General features: G+C 55.1%; 1 protein-coding gene and 1 pseudogene across 1 annotated transcript; one reads left to right on the top strand and one right to left on the bottom strand.

Annotated features, from left to right (window-relative positions):
- Window positions 1-948: 948 nt before the first annotated feature.
- LOC100297130 (stress-induced-phosphoprotein 1-like) lies at window positions 949-10,413 on the bottom strand (annotated as a pseudogene).
- A 4,123-nt stretch (window positions 10,414-14,536) lies between these two features.
- On the top strand, window positions 14,537-16,017 carry LOC101907157 (taste receptor cell protein 1). Its single transcript, XM_024982238.2, has 2 exons — window positions 14,537-14,819; window positions 15,359-16,017. The coding sequence occupies exons 1-2, from the start codon at window positions 14,780-14,782 to the stop codon at window positions 15,562-15,564; spliced, it is 246 nt and encodes an 81-aa protein (XP_024838006.2). The 5' UTR covers window positions 14,537-14,779; the 3' UTR covers window positions 15,565-16,017.
- The last annotated feature ends 6,241 nt before the right edge of the window (window positions 16,018-22,258 follow it).

The raw sequence follows: 22,258 nt of genomic DNA on the forward strand, positions 1-22,258 counted from the left end.
CAGTGATGCCATCCAACCATCTCATCCTCTGTTGTCCCCCTCTCCTCCTGCCTTCAATCTTTCCCAGCATCAGGGTCTTTTCTAATGAGTCAGCTTTTCACATCAGGTGGCCAAAGTATTTGAGCCTCAGCTTCAGCATCAGTCCTTCTAATGAATATTCAAGATTCATTTCCTTTAGGATTGACTGGTTTGATCTCCTTATAGTCCAAGGGACTCTCAAGAGTCTTCTCTAACACCACAGTTCAAAAGCATCAATTCTTCAGCACTCAGCCTATTTATGGCTCGACTTTCACATCCATACATGACTACTGGAAAAACCGTTGCTTTGACTATATGGGCCTTTGTTGGCAAAGTAATATCTCTGCTTTTTAATATGTTGTCTAGGTTTACCATAAGTGATATCATATGGTATTTGTCTTTCTCTTTCTGACTGACTTTGCTTAGCGTGATCATCTGTAGGTCCATCCATGTTGCTGTAAATGGCATTTTTTGATGACTGATTAAAATTTCATTATATGTATTATATATATAATATACACACACACACACACATGCACGCATGCGCACACATAAACCACATCTCTATCCATTCATCTGCTGATGGACATTTAGGTTGTTTCCATGTCTTGGCTATTGGGAACAGTTCTGCTTATGAACATAGGGGTATGTCTGTCCTTTTTCTTTTTTTTGGACATGCTGTGTGGCATGTGAGGTTGTAGTTCCCTGACCAGAGATCAAACCTGTGGCCCCTGCAGTGGAAGCATGGAGTCCTAACCACTGGACCACCAGGGAATTCCTATGCATGTATCTTTTCTAATTATAGTTTTTTCAGGGTATATGGCCAGGAGTGGGCTTGCTGGGTCATATGGCAACTCTTTTTTGTTTTGTTTTTTGAGGAACCTCCATAGTGTCTCCCACTGTAAATTGTAGCTGCACCAATTTACATTCCTAGAGGCACTTCTGCATCTGTCCCAGGAGGAGGCAGGGCCCCTTGTTATCTGCTGCACCTTCAGGCGGCCATGGCCCCTCACCTCACACCTTCAGGCTGTCATGTCAGTTGTCCTGGGCCATCACGTAGCATTGGTAACCATATATCACCTCCTTTACGATTGGAGTCCAGGTATGGTGCCTTCTGGTTGGACATTTGTGACCTGTCTGTAGTCTTTCATCACTTCGAGGGCAACCACTTTCCATGGAAAACCCTTGATGAAGGTTGGTTCTGGCTGAATACAGTCTTCACAGTTCTTGAGTACCACCTAAAACCACAGGAGTTTGCTATAGCGGGCTGGATCACTGTACAATTTGTACACTGTACAGTCACTGTACAATCTGGCATTGTTTGGGTTCTGTTTGATGGATTCTGTCTAAATGCTTCCTGGGGTGGGGAGAGTCCCTGTCCTGAAAACATTCATTGCCTTTGTTCTTCTCCTCTGAAGCCAACTTAGAGCGTATGGAGGCTCTTGCTCCTTCAGGATTTTCTCTTTCTGTTGGCACTCTTTTTTAATTGGAGTATAATTGCTTTACAATGCTGTGTTAGTTTCTGCTGTACAACATTGTGAATCACCCATGTGTTTACATGTATCCCCTCCCCCCAAGCCTCCCTCCCACCCCACTCCCCATTCCACCCGTCTAGATTATCACAGAGCACCGAGCTGAGTACTATTGACATGTATACCCCTACCATATGTAAACTAGCTAGTGGGAAGCTGCTGGATAGCAGAGGGAGCTCAGTTCAGTGCTCGGTTGACATGTTTGGAGCACACCTGGGATTCAGTGCTCTGCTGGAGACTTATAAAAATGGACGGCGTCCTTGTACTTTTCTTCTTTGAAATAAGAGTTGCCAATTCGAGCATAAGCTCTGGCCATCTGTTGATAGTCCTTCTGGCCCACTTCAGTGGTCTTCTCACAAAGCTCCTGGCATTCACCGTAGTCACCCTTTGCAAAGAACATGACTGCTTGATTGGTCACATAAACCATGTTGGTGGAGTCCAGGCCCGTGGCTCTGTCATGGAGCTTCAAGGCTGTGTCAAAACCTTTCTCGTTATCATCCCCTGGTTCTTTGTCTTTCAGTGCCTGCTTCTTCTCTGGAAAAATCTTCTTCCTTTGGCTCCGGCTTGGTCTGCTTTTGGGGAGGAGGTGGTGGTGCAGGTGTCACAACGTCCTCCTCCTCAGGCATCCTGCCCACACTGACTCTGAGGAGGACGCTGAGAGTAGAGTAGTCATGATCAGGGATTTTGAAGTTTTGTGTCTAGGTTCAATGGCTTGTTTCATAGTTGCTCTGTTAGTTCCTGGTAGGTAGGGTTAGTGAGCTGTGTCCTTGTCCTGGGATCACTCTCCAGCTCCCAGGACAGAATGAGTGTATTGAAAGGGTTCATGCATTTCTTCTCTGCCAACCAAGCCTCCATGGTCTGTAAACCTTCTTTGAGCTGAGGAATGTTTGCCTTATGTTTTAAACCCGCCTCAGAGGTTTGCTTGGCTTCTTCAAATTCATTTGAGAACTCAAGAGCCTCTAGTTTTCACGAATAGCCCTTGCCCCAGTCAGGCTTGAAGTTGAGAGTTTTGCAGCCATCCTCTGAGGGGCTTTCTATTGTCTGCTGCTTTCATTAATTCTTGGTTTGTGTTTTCTTGTCTCCTTCTGGGCCTCATTGCTTTAGCTGTGTGCCAAACATTTTAAAAACAGTAGCTTGTAAAATGTTTTGAGGATTAAGATAATGTTATCTTCCACCGGAGACAATTTCGTTTTCCTATCCCAGGGCCTGAATTCAAGAGCAATTCAAGATAATTGTAATCCAATTTTATGAATTGAGACTGAAAACTGGGCTGCAGTTTATGTGAGATTTGGCTTACTTCCAGATCACCCTTACTCCCAAGATACAGCCGTCTATAGCCATCCAGAGTTCCAAACCAATGGTCTGTAGGTTTATAAGAACATACGCACACCCTACCCCAAACTTTGGCAGGTCCTGGACTTCAACCTTTGTCTCTATAGTAACCTAGAAGCTCTTCAAAGTACTGATCAGCTTCTCAGCCACCTTTTTAGAATCGACAAACACCCCCATGGGAAATGCAGCTCCAAATGCTGAACCTTTTTCATCTCCTACTTGTATCTTGGTCTAGGAATTCTTCACTGTTGAGTTGACTCTCTGATGCCTTCATGCAGATTTCTATTTCTCTGCAGCCAGTGTTTTTATTAAAGGTAGACATTGTGCTGGTTTTCCAATTTTTTCCTTGGTTAATGGGATTCCCTTGTGGTTCGGCCAGTAAAGAATCCGCCTGCAATGGGGGAGACCTGGGTTCAATCCCTGGGTTTGGAAGATCACCTGGAGAAGAGAAAGGCTACCCACTCCAATATTCTGGCCTAGAGAATGCCATGGACTCTATAGTCCATGGGATCACAAACAGTCGGACACGACTGAGCAACTTTCACTTCACTTCAATGGGCGGTTCATAGTACCTACCCCTTGAGTCAGGAGCAAAAGCATGGAGTTGGAAATGTACCTGGAAAGAATGAGTGTTCCCACTTAGCCCAAGTGGAGGGTGCTTGTTGGGGAGACATGGCGAAGTATGAAGAAAGCAAAATCATAAAGGGCTAAGAGCGCCTGAAAGTGTGGGTTGCCTGGAAGGGATGTGTGCCCCCAAAGACTTCCCACTGCTCCCACTGAGTGAGCTCTGTTCATGTCAGCTGAGTCGGGTGCTGCCAAGTCAGAGAAGGAAGGCCAGGCATAGTTTCTACCCAACACAGGTGTAAAGTCAGGGCTAGGGCAGTGAAAAATAGAAAGCCCCAAATAACAGTGGCTTGAATAACATAGACATCTATTTCCCTCTCATACCAAACACGTTTGGAGGTAGATAGTCCACAACTGGTCAGGTGACTTCACAAGGATGTCTAGGACCTTCCTGTTTGCTTCACCATTTGACATTTACAGTCTCTACTTCATGGTTCAAGAGCTTGAGTTTCACATTTCAGTCGGCAAGAAGGAGAATGACGAAGAGTAACACTTTTTCCTGTCGAGGACATCCCTCATGGTGCTCTGCAGTCCATGGGGTTGCAAAGAGTTGGACTGAGCGACTGAACTGAAATCATGGTGCTCTTATCCTATTGGCCGGAACCAGATCACATGGTCACACCTACTGCAAGTGAGGCTGGGATATGTAGTCTTTATTCCGGACCACTGCATCCCAGCTAAGAATAAGGGATAGTTGGGAATTTCCCTGGCAGTCCAGTGGTTAGGACTCTGTGCTTCCAATGAGGGGGTGCAGGTTCAATCCCTGGTTGGGGAGCTAAGACCCCACATCCCATGCAGTATGAAAAAAGAAGAACAAGAAGAAGAGATAGTAATGAAAAATAGGAGGAGAAGTATTCGGGGACAACTAGTGGTCTCTGCTAGTGCCCTCCCCTTTCCTATCCTGTCCAGTCCCTCTCCTCCAGGAAGCCTTCCCTGATATCTCCAGTACTTACTAAGCCCCATTTCCTTTGCTGCACAGTTCAGAGAATCTGACCACTGTAAGGAAATTTTGAATAAAAAAAATTACTAGATGTTTCCAGTGGAAAACTATGCGTTGCTTTGATTAAAACCATTCTTCTGAAACTATATATATATATATATATATTTTTTACAATCTTTTTTTTTACAATCTTATGTTGAGGATGACTGATAGCAATGCAAAATAATTGTTTATAATCAAGCAAATAAAAAGTTTTACAAGTATTTATAAATCTATTTAAACATTGCTTTATTCCACATAAATTAAGGCTTCTTTGAATTCTCCCCTGAACTGGTCATAATGCCTTCCTGGTTCCCTCATTAATACTGAGTTAAACACAATCTCTAACGTGTTCATTTTTCCATCTGCATGAAAGCCATGATTTTCCTTTCATTCAACTTTCAACACCACACACAGCCTGACTTGGTAAGCGGGGGAATCCAGCCAGAGGTTCCAGCAGGAGAGAGGCCAATCTGGGTAGAAAAACCCAGGAAAAATGGCATTAGGTATCAGACCCCTGACCCTCCTTAGAGGATGTACCTTTGGAGATAAAGGGCAGGTCTGGGGCCAGGTTTCCTACTTGGGCACTGTCATTGCCCGGGGCTGAAGGACAGGTAGCGGGTGAGGCAGAGACCGGGCAGAGGCAGGCCAGAGGCAGGAAGGCAGTCAGTTGACCTGATTCAGCTGGGATTTCTGCTTGTCACTTGCTCCTGACAGGGCCTCACAGAGTGATTCTGACCCTGTCAACATGCTTGGAATGGGTGGGTTGACACCCTGGGTACCTGAGTGATGTGATGATGGGCAGAGCTGTAAACTGAGACCCTGGGGGAGCCTGGGCTGGGCCCCAGAGGGAGCTGGGGAAGTGGGGGCTCTGGAAAGTGTCTGGACGGCGGGGAGGGGTCTACCCTTCCTCCTGTGCATGAACTGAGTTAGCTGTAGAGCTTTGCTAAGGCTGTTCTCTCGGCCTAGAACACCGTCCCTGGAAGCACAATGGAGTGGAAGGTGCCACTTCTCTCACACCGCTTCTCCTGTCCCTTCCCAGAGCTAGCACGTGGCCACCTCAGCAGCCATGGGCAGGGGTGGGAGTGGAGAGAAGCATGGGCTGCCGCTGGTCTGGGGAGTGGGCCAGGATGAACGTCAGCCAGGCAGGAGAGCCAGAGGCTCATGGAGAATTGAGAATTCAGCAGAGGATGCAGAGGGCCCTGCCTTCCCCTACTCTTCTCCCTGTTCCTCCCGTGAGCCTCCTGTTCTGTCCTGGTCAAGTGGCCAGAGCCCTCAACCATGAAAGCAGCCCTTCTCTAAGGAGCAAAGTAACGGGGGATTAAGGTCTGGATGGGCAGGCACCTGCCAAGGGGCACATGAGTCATATAAGCTGGTCCCCACCCCACCCCACCCCCACTCCTCTACTAGAGGATTGGGAGCCCGGAAGAGACAGCCAGGAAGGGAGGACCAGCTTCATACCCACCTTTGAAGCCAGAGAGGCCTTACCTCCAGAAGGCACAGAGGCAAAGCTGAGCATCCACCGGCCCCACTCCCGGTGTGTCTAGGCAAATGTCTGCCCGGTCAGTCCTGGGAGGACCTGTCCTGTTTCTCCTCTTGGGATCCCCCTCTCACTCACTGCTTTATAGATCTCCAGGACTCTTTGGGTCTCCATACACCCTCTCTTTTGGTGCTGGACTAGGGTCATGGGATGACCGCCAGTGTAGCCCTCCTCCTGCCCCAGGAAGCCACTGCCCCAGTGATCACAGAGAGAGAGGGCTCCCCTCTTTACTCAGCTGTGTTAGGGAGCAGGGCATGGAGAGGGAGCAGAGCTCTTACACAGAACAGCAGACTATATAACTGGGCTAGACTGTGGTTCTCTCAGGGCTGTGGAGCTGGGAGGAGGGGAGGTCCTGATGGAGGGGCCTGAGCTGGCCCATGAGAAGAGGAATATTACCCAACACTTGGCTCCGGATCCTGCCCCAGAGGTTGTGAATCTTCTAAAAGTTTTTATTGAAATCCTTGATCTAGGGTTAAGATTCCCGCTCATTTTATTTCAAGGAGGAAGACAGGTTATTTCAGGTGTTGGGATGGCCTTCCTACTGAAGTGCAGGGGAAGAGTGGAGACAGCCCAGGTCTAGCTCAGCTCAAGTGCAAGTCCCAGCACCGATGCGGACACAGATTGAGCCTCATTCCCATGCATATCCTAAACCCTGATCCTAGGCATAGACCTGAGCCCCAGTCCCTAGTTCTTGATTGAACTTTCTCTGAGATTGGTCTCGATCAGCAGGGGCTTGATGGAGAGAGAGAGCATGTCCTCATCTCCCACCTCTGGAGCCTAAGCCCATAGCCTTGCCCAGTGACGTGGAGTGGACCTCAGGCACGTTTCTGTCCCTCACCCCTCTTCTGTCCCTGGGAGCTCACGTTTTGACCTCACTGTTAAGCCAGTCTCATGCTGAAAGAGTCCAGTCCAGCCTGGCCTGGGGTGTGAGTGGCCTTTACTCTTGGACCAGAGCCATCAGAAACCAAACCTTCCTGGTCCTGAGGGTGCCTGGGAAAGGGGTGGCCCTGCCCATCTAGGTGGAGTTTGGGATTGCTGCGTTCACCATCTCCTTTGTGGAACACTGACATCTCCCGAGACAGAGGCTTCCTGGCATCACCAGGTAAGACCTGGGCATCCTGGGTGCACAGGCAAGGGAGATGGAATGGGGGTGCCGGAGTGGGTGATGGGGTCATGGGCCAGAATTTAGACCTGTGGAAGGGCAGGGGGGAGAAAGGGGGCAATGAAACTAGGCCTGGAGGCAGTTGTCGTCAAAGAACAAAGCCTGCCCTTAGGAGGACATCCACCCCAGAGCCTGGGGGGTCTGGACCCTTAACGTCTTCACGCAGAAGGGGCTGGGTGCAGATGGCTGTCTCTGGGTATGTGGACAGAATAGCTTGGGTTTACAAAGCAGTTGAGCTGTGGTTGAACGGCAGGAAAAGGGCTGGGCTGGGGCGTTTGCCTGATCCTGGGATGATATATGTGTTAGGGTGATGTTGGGTCATGGGGGAATTTTTCCCTTAGAAAGGGGAAGGGGTGCATTCAGGAAGGAGTTGCTGGGTGGTGGCTAGAGGCAGGCAAGGAGGGCGGGAGTTTCTGGTCTGATTTCCTGTTCTGAAGGGTTCTAGGGATTCTCTTCCCTTGAGGGGTTTCTGCGGCCTGCCTGTCCTGAGTGACCTGGGACAGGTCTTGGACCCTCCTGGAGGTCACATACAAGCCAGGAGCCTGGTAGGAGAGGCTTTGAAAGAGCTGAGAACCTCCTACGGCTGCCAGGTGTAGGGAGAGTTGTGGAGCATGGTCTGGGCCCCAGGCCTAACTGGCTCCCATGAAGGCAGCAGACCCCTGCCCTTCCTGCCCTCAGTAGCTCAAAGCTTCTTAGGGCCACCCTCTTCCTTCTCCTCCTGTGTCTTCGGGGGCGAGGGGAGGAAGGAGGCGGTGAGAGGAAAGCAGGACTGACCACAGCAAGGACCAATAGGAGGCTCTGGGTCTGCCTAGAATGCCGGGTCTGCAGGGGAACCTGGGGAGAACCCTTGACCTAAAGCCCACCCACCTCCACATTCAACATCCCCAGTCCAGGCCTCTGGCCAGGATTCCACGTGGGCCCAGTGTAGGGGGCACGTGGGGACTATTCTCTGATCTGCTCTCCTCCAGACTCCCCTCCTAGCCTGATGGGGTGGGAGCTGGGGCAGGGAATGGGTATCACTGCCCTCCACCAGGTCCCATCCCACATGGACACTTGCAGGGCTCCCACCACAGTTACTACCTCCACCACCATCACGAGTCTGCCATGACTGCCACTGTCGCCACAGCCACCCCCACCCCACCATCAGCACCACTAATACCCCTCCTACCCCTACCCAGATCATCTCCATCACTGAGACCCTCACCACCTCCATGAAGACCACCCCACCCCTAGACCGGACAGAACTTTTCACTCTTCTTCAATAGATTGTCAAGCCTATAACCTCTCAGGCTGTGGGGCTGGCACACAAAGTCCCCATTCAACAGAGCCTGCCACCCAAGGGGAGAAGGGCTTTGCTGGAGGACACAGGGACTTGCGTCTGAGCTGCAGAGCAGGACTGTGGAAGGAGGCCAGGCAGACGCAGCTCAGGGCATAGCTGGAGGCGTCGGCTGACCAGAGCTCACGGCTGGGCCGCACTTCTTTCCTGAAGGGACATCTGGAGGGAATCTTCCACCTGCCTCCTCCCATCTGGTTCTGGGCTTGGCAGCCTGAGCAGGAGCCTTCAGCATGGCTGGGCAGTGGCTTCCATCTGCTGGGATTCTCCTGGCTGGTAAGTGGGGGTGTGGCCCAGGGGGGCCCATCCCAGACCCCGCCAGCTCACTTCGGGGACTCCCATGGCTCCCACATCAGGGCTAACCTTCCTTATCTTCATGTCAGCCTGGCTTTGTCAGCTCAAAGGATCCCCTCCTCAGTCCCCCAGGCTTGGGTCTCCCCAAGGGCACTCAGTGTCACTCACTGGGGAAACGTGGCGTTGGGCTGGCCCCATGGGGCTCAGTGCGCCCCAGCATTATGGCTTTCAGAGATGGGGCCCTCCCCATCCCTCACCCCTTTCAGCCCTCAAGCATCCTGGGTTCTGGAAATGTGACGAGGTGATTGCCTCGTTCCCTTGCTGGACGCTGAACAGCACTTGTCAGCCCCCTCCAGTAGCCTGGGTCTCACCAGAAAGGACTTTCCTTGGGACAGGGTCCTGCTACAGGGTGGAAGAAAAGAGTGGGACCCTTGAGGTATACCCTCTTATCCTCACAGTCCCCCTTTCTGGTGGCAGGGCAGGGTTGCCTTGTCTCTGGTGGGCTTGGATCAGAGAGGGGAGAAGTCTCTGGAGGTAGACCAGTGGTTCGGGGCAGAGCCAGGGCCAGGGTTTGGGTCTCCTCGGGTCCCCTGAAGCAGGGAGGTGGCAGGGAGAGCAGGCACCTGAGACTGTGGGCCAGTTCCCAGCCCACCAAGCGGCTGATAGAAAAGGGCTCTCCTGGTTTGCAGCTGTCCTGGTGGTCTCGGCTCCTGCCCTGCCCCTTCCTCCTGCTCACGAAGACCTGGGCCCATCTCCCTGGACCTCTGGCACATCTGTTTTGCAAGGTGGCAGCAAGAAGATACTCCTCTCATCATTAAACCACTTGGTGCCAGTCCCTGCAGGGGTCTCTCCCTCAGTCGAGAGGTCAGGGGAGGCTCCTAGCAGGAGGGCAAGAGGCCTTTTCCCAGAGGCCCCCGGGGACCAGCAAGGTCTCCTAGGCTTCCTCCTGGACTCGCAGCTCCTCCCGAACCAGACTGCCCCTTTGGGACCCTCTGGCACCCCAGGAGGCGCCACACACAGAGCAGCTCTATCCGCAGTAGCTGAGCCTGCAGCCTACGGCGCCCCCAAGTCCCAGCCAGTGTCCCATGTGGCTGCACCTGGAGATGGAGAGGAGATCTTGGTCCCTGGGTCTCCAGAGAGCGCTGCCACATCACCACTGCAGGCTTCTCCCCAACCGCAGTCTCAGCCTGTGAGCAGGCACCTCTTCAACCCCAAGGTCTGGACACCATCTGCATCAGGGCCCAGCAACTTCAGGCCAGGGAACGCCCCACTTCTGACGTTGGCTCCAAGGGCCCCAGAGAAGGCCGTGTCCTCAGCACCCCAGGGCCCACTTGCGTTTGCATCGATCAGTCACATGTTGGCTGCGACAGAGCTGCTTCCTCCTGTAGCAACAGTGCGGTCAGTGCTGGACACGGCTTCTGCAGCCCTCACGGTGGTCTCGGGCTCCCCTAGAAATGGTCTGGAGTCCAGTCTGGGCCTGGGTCCTTCAGTGTCGCCGTTGCTCTCAACAGTACCCTCTTCACAGTTGTCATCAGCATTACCGCCACCATCATACCCACTTACATCCCCGTCACCCACATTGGCATCACTGTCCCCCATCGTGGGCCCAGGTTCCCCCTTCACCGCCAGAGCCAGAACCTCCCAGGACACTTCTGCATCTGTGCTCCCCCACACAACCGCAGGCCGTCTCGTCAATGTTTCCAGCTTTCCACCTGCCCAGCCACCTCCGGCGGTTACAGGGATGGCTGCTCTTCAGTGGACAGTCCAGCCTAGGCCATTGGTCCCTGCTAGCCCAGCCTCCTTGGCCACCCTTTCCCTCAGATGTGCCCTTGGCCTTCTTGCTGGCTGTCCCAGAGTCCCAGGAGCTGTGGCCTCCCCCAGTCGCCTTCCCTGTCTCATCCCCGCCAGACTGTCTCATTGCAGGACTCGAGATCCTCCTCCCCACGACCCAGCCGTGTGACTCACTTTGTGACCTTTAGGATCACCAATGAAGCCTTAGTGGTGGCACTTGGGAACCCTTCCTCTCCAGAGTACCAGCTGCTGCGTGACAACATCCGACATCAGGTGTGGGCTTCTTCCTTCATCTCAGGAGTGCTGACCCCAGCCCACCCAACCTCGCTTGCCTCTGAGCACACAGGCCTGTCTCTATTCTGTTTTGGCTCCTGCTATTCCTCCACTACCCTGGCCCTTGGAGGGGCCTCCCCCCACAACTCAGACCCTGGCCCCACGGAGCTGGCATCTCTCCCTCTGTTGGCTCCCTTCCCCACACTGTCCCATCCCAGCTTGCCTCTCCCTGTGAACCACAGCTCCATGCGGGCAGCTGGGCCCAGGGTGGGGTGCCCATGGGGGCTCTGGAAGCATGGAGTGAGTGAAACCCGCCCTGGGCTTCTCGTCAGTGTGGGGAGGAACATGTGGGGTGCACAGTGGGAGCCCAAGAGGTAGAAAGCTGACCCTGTCCTGTGAGAGGCTCCAGCAGGAAGCGGAGCCAGGCAGAGACTCTTGCAGAGACGGAGTGTGGGGAACTCTAACAGAATAAGCAGAAGACTGGATTAGATAGCTGGGGTCAGGGGGGTGCCCAGAGAACACCTTTCTGAGGAAGGAGAATTTTAACTGGGATGGACAGAAGGCTAAGCCAGATGAAATGAGCAAACGTTTCCTAGACAGAGGAAACGGATGTGTGAGGACCTTGGGGTGGAAAGGTGGGTAGAGGCTGAGGTCCAGGGTCACAGGTGAGAGGCTGTCTGGAGAAGACTTGAGGCCCGGGCTGGGCGGGGGGGAATTAGGAGGGGCTGCCGCCTGCAGGGTGGTGGCTGCGGGCATACAGGCTAATCGGATTGGAGAGCCATTTTCAGTAAAACTGCAGTGAAGGAAAGGCCTGGGAAGGCTGTGTGTTTGCTGGATAGCTGAGGGTACCCTGCGGTTCTCAGTAAAAGGGTGGTGGGCAAGTGGTCTCTGGTAGCCATGCGGGGAAGTCTTGGGTGGCCCCGGGCTATCCAGGTGGACAGTGAGGCCACTGCAGGGCCCGGACCAGAGATAATGAGGGGGAGCTGGCGCTGTGGAGAAGGGGGCGCCGTGAGGGCCCTCACCTGGCTCTGTCTGCCCCTAGCTCCAGTCCCTGTATCATGAGGCCTTCTCCAGCTTTGAAGGCATCGGCGTCCTGCAATTCAGGTGAGTGAGTGAGTCTCTCAGGGCCCGCCACCCGTCTGCCAGGCGGTCTGCACCTTCTCAGGCCACATGTGTACCCGGCCAGGCTGCCCTGCCCTGCCCTGCCCCACCACAGCGCCTTGAGGGCCAGAAAAGCCCTCAGTGGGCAGGCAGGAGGCCCACATCTGGCTGCACCTCTGGCTGTGTAAACTTAGGGGACCTCCTGCCTGCTCTGAGCTCCAATTCCAGCTGCAGGATTGTGGCAGGGGTGCCAGGTTTTGCCTGAATCTGGTAGATAAGGCAGAGGACTTCCCTGGGCCAAGAGCCCTTAAATGACATGCCTGTGTGCTAAGTCACTTCCGTCATGTCTGGCTCTGTGGAACCCCGTGGACTGTAACTCACCAGGCTCCTCTGTCCATGGGACTCTCCAGGCAACAATACTGGAGTGGGTTGCCATGCCCTCCTCCAGGGGATCTTCGCAACCCAGAGACTGAACCCACGTCTCTTACATCTACCTGCATTGGCAGGTGGGTTCTTTACCACTAGCACCACATGGGAAATTAAATGACATGTAAGCAGGTGCAAATTCTCTGGGGTGGGGGGGTGGGGCTCTCTGGTTCTGAGCCTCTGAGGATGCTGTGGGAGTCCTAAAGCCAGATTTGGTCAGCAGATGCCAGTCCTGAAATCTTATAGAAAAGGTTGAGAAAGTCCAAATCATCAAGCCCCATATGAGTTGTGAGCTCAGTGTGGACCTGGATGGAAGCTTGGTTATACTTAGTGATGGGAAGTTCACCACCACTATCTTTCCTTGACCCAAGTTGGTTAGAAAGTTTCCCCTGTGAACTGAAATCAGTCTCTGGATTCCCTGCCCTGGGTCTGAACAGAGGCTTTGTCTTCCCAAACCCAGGAGGGCACAGCACAAAACGGGTACTCTGGGGAAGGATGAAGGAAGTCTGGGTCCTGAGGCTGCTTGTTTTCAGATCTTTCCCCACAAACTCCTTCAACCCCGTGCTCAGGCCAGGCTGCTTCCTTGGGATGTGGCCACATGGCCCACCTCCCACAGGCTTACAGAGATTCCTCAGGCCTGTCACCTCCCTCTCTCCCGACCCCCTGCTCCTTGTGATACCACCGAAGATGTTTTTCTCAGCCTGACTCAGGCTGACTTCCTGCTTGCTCACAGCGGCTCTTTCCCTGGGCAGGATTCCCAGTGTTCCCATCAGAGCCAGTTTGTTGGGCTGTTCAAGGGGACTGGCTTTCCCAAGCACCTGCTGTGTGCTCTCCTGGCTGCACCATTAGTCCCCATGCAGCCCTGCTGAAAGGAATCATTATCCCTACTTTAGCCAGGAGCTCAGCTGAGGCCCAGAGGGGTGATGTCACACAGCAACCTGGTCCACAGCTCCCTCCTTCCTCAGGACCCTGGTCCTGTGCACCAGCCGGGTCTTCATCCGTCCCCCAGGGGTCTCCCTGTCCCGCCTGGACCCCTGGTAAGGAGGACTCTGTCCACAGGCCCAACTCCGCAGCTGTGAATGCCTCCCTTGTGTTTGGGGGCCACATCCCGGGCCCCTCTGCCCGTGAAGTCCTCTGGACCCTGTACCACTCAGTGAAGGCCGCAGGGCAGATGCTGGGGAACCTGTCCTTGGATGAGAGCAGCCTCGCCTCAGATGGTGAGTCTCTGCCCACCCCTCTTCCCCCACCCCCTCCTTGGTGCCCATGGACAGATGGGGGTGCTCCTTAGGTGTACCCCCTTTCCCAACCATGAGGCAGGGGGTGGTGGGTCAGGAGGCTCCCAGGGCCTCCTGAACTGCTAGCCATGGCTCTCAGGGTCCAACCTGACTGGCCTGGCCCTGGAGACCCTCAGCATCCATCTCACAGCCATGGAGCCCTTCCATCCCCTGCTCCTCCTGCCCGGCTCTGCCCCCTTTGTCCTACTGGAAAAGAAGATCCTCCCACAGGTGAGGTGGCCTCTGGCCTGCCCTCCAAGGTCTGGGACTCACTTTGCCTTCCTTGACTGCAGGCCTCTGTGGCTTGGGGGTGAGGGGTGGGGCAGCCCCAGCCATGGCCCTATGGGAGGAGGCAGGCATGAAGGGCACACAGCCCTACCCATTGGGCCCCAGTTTGAGGGATGACATTCTGCCTGGCATTGGGGAGGTTGTCTGGGGCAGGCAACAGGTCATCTCAGGGGGTTATGGTCAGGCTCTGTAACCAGACACCCCTACCCAGGGCCAGCACTAGTGTGAGTGAGGGAGGCACCCAGAACGCAAGGTTTAAGGAGCTGCTCAGTCGCCTCACCCCAGTCCTGCCCCTCCCCACCCCATGCTGAGTCTCAGGAGAGAGCTCCAGGCCCACTCTGACTTCCAGGACTCCCCACAGGTCACAGCTGTGGTGGCAGAATTCTATTCAGCGCATCCCCAGGAGGGCCCCCTGCTCCTCTTCAGGTGGGTGGGGCTCTCCCCCTGCAGCCCAGCCTACCTTCCTCCTCTCCTGGGGGCCGCGCTGGGGCAGAGGGGGCTGTGAGCCAGGCCATGGGAGCTGTGGGCTCAGGGGCCACCAGGGGAGGGCTTTGTCCTGGGTAGCCCCAACTGGCCCTGTAAAGCTCTGCCTTAGGAGGCAGGGAGCCCTAAGCCTGAGGATGTGCTGGGGTGGGAGGCTGGATGCCTGCTTCTAGAAACACGTGCTGGCCAAGCCTGTAACCCTTGCACTCCCTCCTTGTACTTGCCCTAGTAACGCGGACCAGTGGGTGGGCGTTTACATCGAATACAAGTTTCAGACCCCCATAGGTACCCACCTCCCTGGCTTGGCCAATTTCCTGGCCCAGAACATAATGGATCCTGCTGTCCAGAAATCCAGCATCATGGCCAATGGTGAGTCAGGGCCAACAGTGAGTCAGGGCTGGGATCCCTGGGTGTCCTTGGCCGGCAGCCTCTTAATCTCTCGGGTCTCAGTGTTCCTCCTTTGGAGAATGGACAGAATTTCATCTCAGTCACACATACTCTTGTCCTGGGGCCACAGAGAATCAGATGTGGGACCTTAGATGGGGAGCTGGAGAGAGAGGCTCTGTGGGCCATCGTGTCTGTCATAACTACTCGACTGCTCCCTTACAGGGAGAAGGCAGCCACAGACATCACATAGACAGATGGGCATGGCTGTGCGCCAGTACGACTAGACAGATACGGAGACTTGAATGTCATGTAATTGTGCCACAGGATACCATCATTTCGATGTTTTTCAACTATCTGAAAAATGTAAAAGTATTTTTAGCTCATGGGCTAAGGCAGCAGGGCTGAACTGAGCCTCAGACTGGATTTGGCTGATTGCTGGCTGAGAGTGTAGAGGTGGGGTGTGCAGCCCAGGGCTCCCAGGAGAGGGGTGAGGGCTGATGCCCACCTCCTCGCCCATCTAGGGGAGAAAGCAGAGCTGGTGCTTTGTGAAGTGTGGCTGCAGATGCTGGACCAACCCTTCACCGAGGCCCTGAAGGACAAAACCAGCCCTAACTCCCGGAAACTTCGGGGGCAACTGACGAGATGGGTGAAGTGGGGAGGGGGAGGGAAGAGCAGGAGGCTGGAGGCCTCAGGGAGGGGCCCCAACAAGGCTGCAGTAAGGCCATGACCCTCTTCACCTTCTCTGCTCCCCAGCTGACCACCATCCTCAGGCCTCTGCGGCCCTTCAGCCAAGTGGTGGTGGAGAAGTTCCAGTAAGTCCTTGATGGCTCTGGGTGACCAGGGGCCCAGGGCTGGCCTCTGTGGGTGGGGTCAGGGGCTCAGAGAAACGGCCTTCCTGAGTGAGGCCCCTAGGTTCTCTAGCCTCCTGACACAGGTGGTGATCCTCTGGCCAGGCCTGACCCATTGACCGCCAGGGTGGCCACCACCTTCTTCAGGCCTGCGCCGGCCCGAGCCATCGTGCAGGACTGCGTGCTCCGGGGTCTGCGAGCCCTGCGGGAAATGGAGGGCCTCTCTGTGAAGATGGTCATCCCAGGCCTCGGTCAGTGCCTCCCTCTCTATCTTCTATCCATCTGCCTCCTGCCTCAGGCCTGTTGCCTTGCTGCCCCTGGTTGCCCTGACTCTGCAGCCTGCTGCCCCTCCTCCCCTCCCTTCTTCCTGCTGCAGATCTGTAGGGTCCAAGCCCAGCCTTCTCTTCCTGGGAGCCCTCCAAGGTGGCCCCACCTTCAGAGCTCTGTTCTTGTAGCATTTCTGGGCAAGGACCCCTCACTTGGGACTTCTCTGCAGGCCTGGCTGTGCCTTCTCAGGGGTCTGTGGTCTCGAAGAATGGTGACCAGCCCCAGCCATCTCCCTGCTTTGTTCTGCATCCTCAGGTCAGCCTGACGCCTCCATCCCCTGCTATGCTCTGGCACTCATCATCCTGGGTCTCCTGTTTATTGCACTGGTCCTGGTGAGTGTCTGTCTGGGCCAGGGGCGTTTTCCTGAGAGACATGCTGGACCCTTGACCCTCTGAGTCAAGGTGAGGGCTCGTTTCCCTCCTGAGCCCACCCAAGGGAGCTGAGGGTCTTCCAGCTGGAAAGCTTGGCCTGACCCCAGCCTTCCCATTCCAGGTGTGGAAGCGGAAGACCTGCTTTGGCGTGTCCAGCCAGACACGGTAAGGCACAGGGGTCAGTCCCTCTGGGATGTTTACTCTGGGTGGGGTCTGCCTCCCAGCTGCCAAGGCTTTGTGCAGACATTTCCCAGTGGGTGTTGACAGAGCCTGGGCGGTACAATCACTGTGCCCCAAAAGTTTACCCACTAATGGGGGCTGATCCCAGGGTGGTCAAGCAGAATCCTCTAAATGGGTTCCGCTTACCCTCAGAAATGCTGCAGTGGGTGGGTGGACAGAGACAGAACTCGGGGCCCCACGTGGCCAGAAGAGTTGGGACAGGGAAAGAGATCTGGGAGTGGGGGGGTTGCCTCCACCACTGGAGCACCAGGCAGTGACTCCTCCTTAGCCTGGGAGAAGTGGGGACCCCAGGGCCAGGTGGATGCGGAGGAGGGTGGGGAGCGCCATGCTGGGGTACCTTGTGATTCCTGGATCCCGGTTTTTGTCCTTTCCTCCACCCCCAGGTGCCCTTTCCTGCTGTTGCTCCTCCAGTGAAACCAAATTCCAGACCTCTCCTCCTGCCCCAACCTGCTCCCAGCCTTCCAGAGTCAGCGCTCAGCCCTGAGAAGCAGAGCCAGAGCAGAAAGGCCCTAGCCTGAGGTCCCCACAGCACGGGGGGCTTCCTCCCTTCCAGCTCCGCCAAGGACTAGACTCCGAGGGAGCAACAGAGGTGGGCTGAGGGGAACAGCACCTCACTGCCCCCACCAGGGAGACCAGCATGCATTAGCCACGGCAGCCACCTCCACCCAAGGTCTGGGAAAACCCTCCAGGTCACCGTCATACTCAGGTCAGGCCCTGAGGAGCGGAACATGGCAAGATGGAGGCTGCAGAAGATGCGGGAAGGGGAACAGAGCTGGCTTCCTCGTACCTGGCCTGACACGGTAGTGGGGCTAGAGGTATTACTGGCCTCAAGACAAACTCTGGTTGTTTAGGGTATGGGAAATTAAATAACAGGAGCAATCAGAAGTTGGTATAAGAGATTGCTTTTGTTTCTAGGCAGTCATCTGACAGGAAGACATGGGAGAGGTTCGGAGTGGAGGAGGAGGAGGAGAGGCAGAGGACTGACAGGTTCAGGGGGGGGATGGGGACTCCTGGGGGGCAAAGTGTGGTCCCAGTGTCACCTCCGCCTTAGGGCCGGCCACCCTCAGACCAAAGGGCTTTGGGGGCTGGTGGCCAAGGTGAGGCCTGGTTGCTACTCAGCAAACTAGAGCACTGGGTGTGCGCCAGGGAAGGTGGGAGCTGTGGGGCAGGCCCAGTGCAGAGAACAGACTGCCTGGCTGGGGAGACCGAGGAGGGAAGCCAAGCTAAGAGCCCCTCAGAGGCCTGAGGATAGGGCCGTGAAGGCAGCTTTCCTGGAGGACACAGGCAGGTGAAGGCCTTGACTCACAAAGCTCAAGCAGCTCCTGGGCCCCCTGGGATGTGAGAAATTTGGTAGCACAGAGGGATGGCCTTTTTAAGTCTTTACAATATTGCTTCTGTTTTATGTCTGGGTTTTGGCCGGGAGGCAATTGAGATCTTAGCTCTGAGACCAGGGATTGAACCCACACCCTCTTCATTGGAAGGCGGATTCTTAACCACTGGACCACCAGGGAAGTCCCTGTGGGCTTTGAAACCGTTACCTAAAGTGGAAGGGGACTCCAGCTTAGTCTTACCTGAAAGGCTCCCTCTACCTAGAGAAGAGCCAGCAGGCCCAGTGAGAGGACCCAGGAGCCTAGAGCCCAGACCATGGGATTACCCAGCCGAAGACAGCAACTGACACCAGGATGCCAGAGAAGGTCAACTGTAGGTTGGCAGCTACAGCTACTCAGGGCCCCACAAGGCCAGGAGATTCCTCTGTACTTCTGGAATAGGCAATCATTCATTCATACCCCTGAAGGGCCCCTGCCCCCCAAGGCCCTACCCCTTGGTACCCAGAAGACCAGCACCCATCTTGGGTCAGCCCCTTCTTTCTACAACTTTTGACTCAAGGGCCAGAGCAGGCCAAGGACTAGGAACAGGCCCTGGTAGATGGTCTCCTGGCAGTCAGGATACCTAAAACATCCCTCCTAATGGTTTTCTTTTTTAAAAAGTTGTTATTTGACAGTGCTGGGTCTTAGTTATGGCATTCTAGTTCCCCAACCAGGGATTGAAGCTGGGCCCCCTGCATTGCGAGTGGACCACTGGACCACCAGGGAAGCCCCTATTCCTGCTACTGTTTTTCTTAGGGAGGGAGGGCTATGCCAGCCTTGCTCTCCGGAGCTGCCGCCCTTACCATCAGAGTCATTTTAGGGATAAAGGAGAGACGGAGAAGATAATGGCAACCCACTCCAGTACTCTTGCCTGGAAAATCCCATGGACGGAGGAGCCTGGTAGGCTGCAGTCCATGGAGTCACGAAGAGTCGGATACGACTGAGCGACTTCACTTTCACTTTTCATTTTCCTGCGTTGGAGAAGGAAACGGCAACCCACTCCAGTGTTCTTGCCTGGAGAATCCCAGGGACGGGGGAGCCTGGTGGGCTGCCATCTATGGGGTCGCTCAGATTCGGACACGACTAAAGGAGAGAAGGGGGTGAGATAAGCAGGAACGAGCCTGGGGGCCAAGGTTGGCGGTAAAGCTTAGTCTCCCTGATCTTCAGGTTTTGGTTGCCTGATCCTCCACAAACCAGGCTGCTGAGCATCATGTGAGGCCTTGTATGAAGGTAGAGTTCAGACACACCCAGTGACTTCTGTGGGTTTGAGGGAGAGGGTACAGGGAAGGGAACCCACACGTGGGGACCTAGCTTGGTGTCTCTGGAGGTAAGGTGACAATGCCTGCACCACATAAGGAGAAAGGGTCCACCTGGCAACGTGAGCCGGCCAGATGGACGCCGGGCTGGGCAGACATCACCAGGGTCTGCCAGAGGGCGGAAGGGCCGGCAAGCTATCTCTGCAACACAGACGATAGAGTCTGTCCTAAGCCAGTCTTTCCTGTGGGCCTGATGGTGCCTGCAAAATACTTCCCACGATCCATCATCACACAGACTTGTTTCTCAGCAACTCTGGAGCTGTGCCTCCCCATCATCCAGCTAAATAGAGGCTCAGAGGTGAATGTGCAATGCTACCTTGATCACAACCGCTGCCACCTCCAGAACTCAGTTCATTCTAACAACCTAGCATTCACCAAGTACCTGTGACACAGGGGCTACCATCCCCACATCACAGCTGAGGAAAGGGAGGCAGAGAGAAGTGACAGTCACAGGGCTGGGCTCAGAACCCAGGCTCCTAACTCCAGAGTCTACGTTCTTGACTGCGTGCCTATGGCAGAGGTGGGCTAGCATCTGCACCAGAAAGGTGAAAATTCTGCTGCCCACCCAGGGGCAGGGCCTGCAGCCCCAGGTTTGCGGAGGTGGCAGGGCAGGGAACAAGGCAGCCCACTGGGCCAGGCTTCTCCAGGGCCTGCACGCCAGGGAAAGTGCTGTCAGCTGAAACCCCCACCCCACACCATGCACTGGGAATGTTGAATCGGCACCTGCTGGAGGCCAGGGAAGGGACTCAGCTCCCACTGCACCTGAAGGAGTGGGAGGCGGGCAGGGATGGGCACTCGGCCTCCAAGGAAAGCATGACCCCCCGGCTACTCCAAGGCCAGACCCGGGCCTATCAAGGTGGCTGTGTCTCTGGTGAGGGGCTGGTAGACAAGAGATGCAATGTCCGTGAGGGTTAAGGACAGATGAGGCGATAGGCAAGGCAGTTATGTTCAGAGGGAGCCTGGAGGGGCCAGAAGTAGACAAAGGTCAGCTGGGTCCAGGCCTGGCCCCCTGGAGGGACAGCAGGCTGGGGGAGGGGTGTCACTCACCAGCCACAGTGAGGGAGCTCAGCTCCACAAGCAGTTGGCCAAGGTCATCAGCACCTGGGGACCATCTACCAGGCCTGGCTCTGTGCTCAGGCTTCTGCTGGCCTGAAGTACGGAGGGTGGCATGCACACATGCTAAGTCATTTCAGTTGTGTCCACTCTTTGCAACCCCATGGACTGTAGCCTGCTAGGCGTCTCTGTCCATGGGATTCTCCAGGCAAGCATACTAGAGTAGGCTGCCATGCCCTCCTCCAGGGGATCTTCCCGACCCAGGGAGTGAACCCAGGTCTCTTGTGTCTCCTGCATTGGCAGGCAGGTTCTTTACCACTAGCTCCAGCTGAGAAGCCCAGGGCTGGTGGCAGGGCGGGGGCAGGGGGGCGGCTTGCCCAAAAGAGACTACAGGGGCCACGAGCTTAAACAAGTTTCCTCCTGGGACATCTTGTCCACATAAGTGAGACCTTATCCCCACCCTCAGCCTATAGCCTGGTCGAGGCTTGACAAACAGATGTCATTGCTGCAGGGAGGGGCCTAACCTCGCCTGAGACATCCAGCAAAGCTGTGTCTTGCATCTGCCAAGAAGATTCATCAACAGAAAGACCTTCAGGTCTAAGTCCAGGGCCCAAGAACTATGGGCTAGATGTCCATCCAGGGGCTGGGAGGTGGCAAGGCGATGGCCCCAAGGCTCCAGCAGGAAGCTGTGGTAACCAGAGCCAGTCTTGATGGGGCAGCCCTGGGATAGCTGTGCCCTGGGTCCCTCAGGGTTAGGAGAGGGGAATGCCAGGGGAGGGGTTTAAGGACTTCTAGGGTACCTGGATTAGGAAGCAAGTGTGGGTATCCTGCCCAAGGCCAGGTAAGAACCAGGGGGCTTCCCTGGTGGCTCAGATGGTAAAGAATCTGCCTACAATGCAGGAGACTGGGGTTAGATCCCTGGATCGGGAAGATCCCCTAGAGAAGGAAATGGCTACCCACTCCAGTATTCTTGCCTGGAGTTTTCCATGGACAGAGGAGCCTGGCGAGCTACAGTCCACGGGGTCGCAAAGAGCTGGACATGACTGAGCAACTAACACTTTGATTTTTCACTTTTCTCATCTAAGAACGAGATGCTGCAGCCCAGATGTCATCTCTCCCCGAACAAGAGATGAGCTGGCAGGGAAGCCAACCCATCTCCTCCCTCCCCCTCCTAACCAGATCTGAAGGGAGATGAGAGGCTTTCGCAGGGCCCGTTCTGGCTGACTTCTCTAGCACCTGGTGGGGGTGGGGAAAGTGCAGTTGAGTGAGAAAGAATCCAAGGTTCCACTCTGCCCCTGGACAAGCTGCTTGCTATCTCTGGGGCCAGGAGACTCATAGGAGAACGGCCAGGTTTGGCGGTCCTGAGCCCAGAACCCAGAACTACCCATCGAGAGGACAGCCTATGGAGTCTTGTCCTCCTGATTCTGCCCCCAGCCCCTGGGAACAGCGTCCTCCCAGCTCAGAGGCCGTGGAGATGCAGGGGCTGCACCTGCTTTCGGCTTTCATTCTGAGCAGGGTTAAAAAGGTGACAGGCAGCTTCGCGGGCTCCAGGTGCTCCGAGGTATACACTGAAGGGCACAACACCGTCAGAGTATTAAGACGGTGAATAGGGGCCCCAGGCCATTCTGGATCAATACTCTAGCTTTGTTTTGCCACAGAGACTCTAACCAGGGAAAACCCCTGCTGTCGTAAGAGGATGTCGATATTGCCTTGGAAGGCAAACAAGGGCAACCTCAGCTCCCAGCAGGCCCGAGACCAAAGGAGGCAGGGTTTTGGGCTGTTCTAGAAGGTGAGTCTGGGGCAGACGAGGGCCTTACCCTGAAGGGATCACAGCCATCTGGGTCCTAGTTTCGACTCACCTGCTGCTGCTGCTAAGTCACTTCAGTCGTATCCAACTCT

The sequence above is a fragment of the Bos taurus genome, chromosome 21 (genome assembly GCF_002263795.3).
Source record: "Bos taurus isolate L1 Dominette 01449 registration number 42190680 breed Hereford chromosome 21, ARS-UCD2.0, whole genome shotgun sequence".
In the NCBI taxonomy this organism is placed as follows: Eukaryota; Metazoa; Chordata; class Mammalia; order Artiodactyla; family Bovidae; genus Bos; species Bos taurus.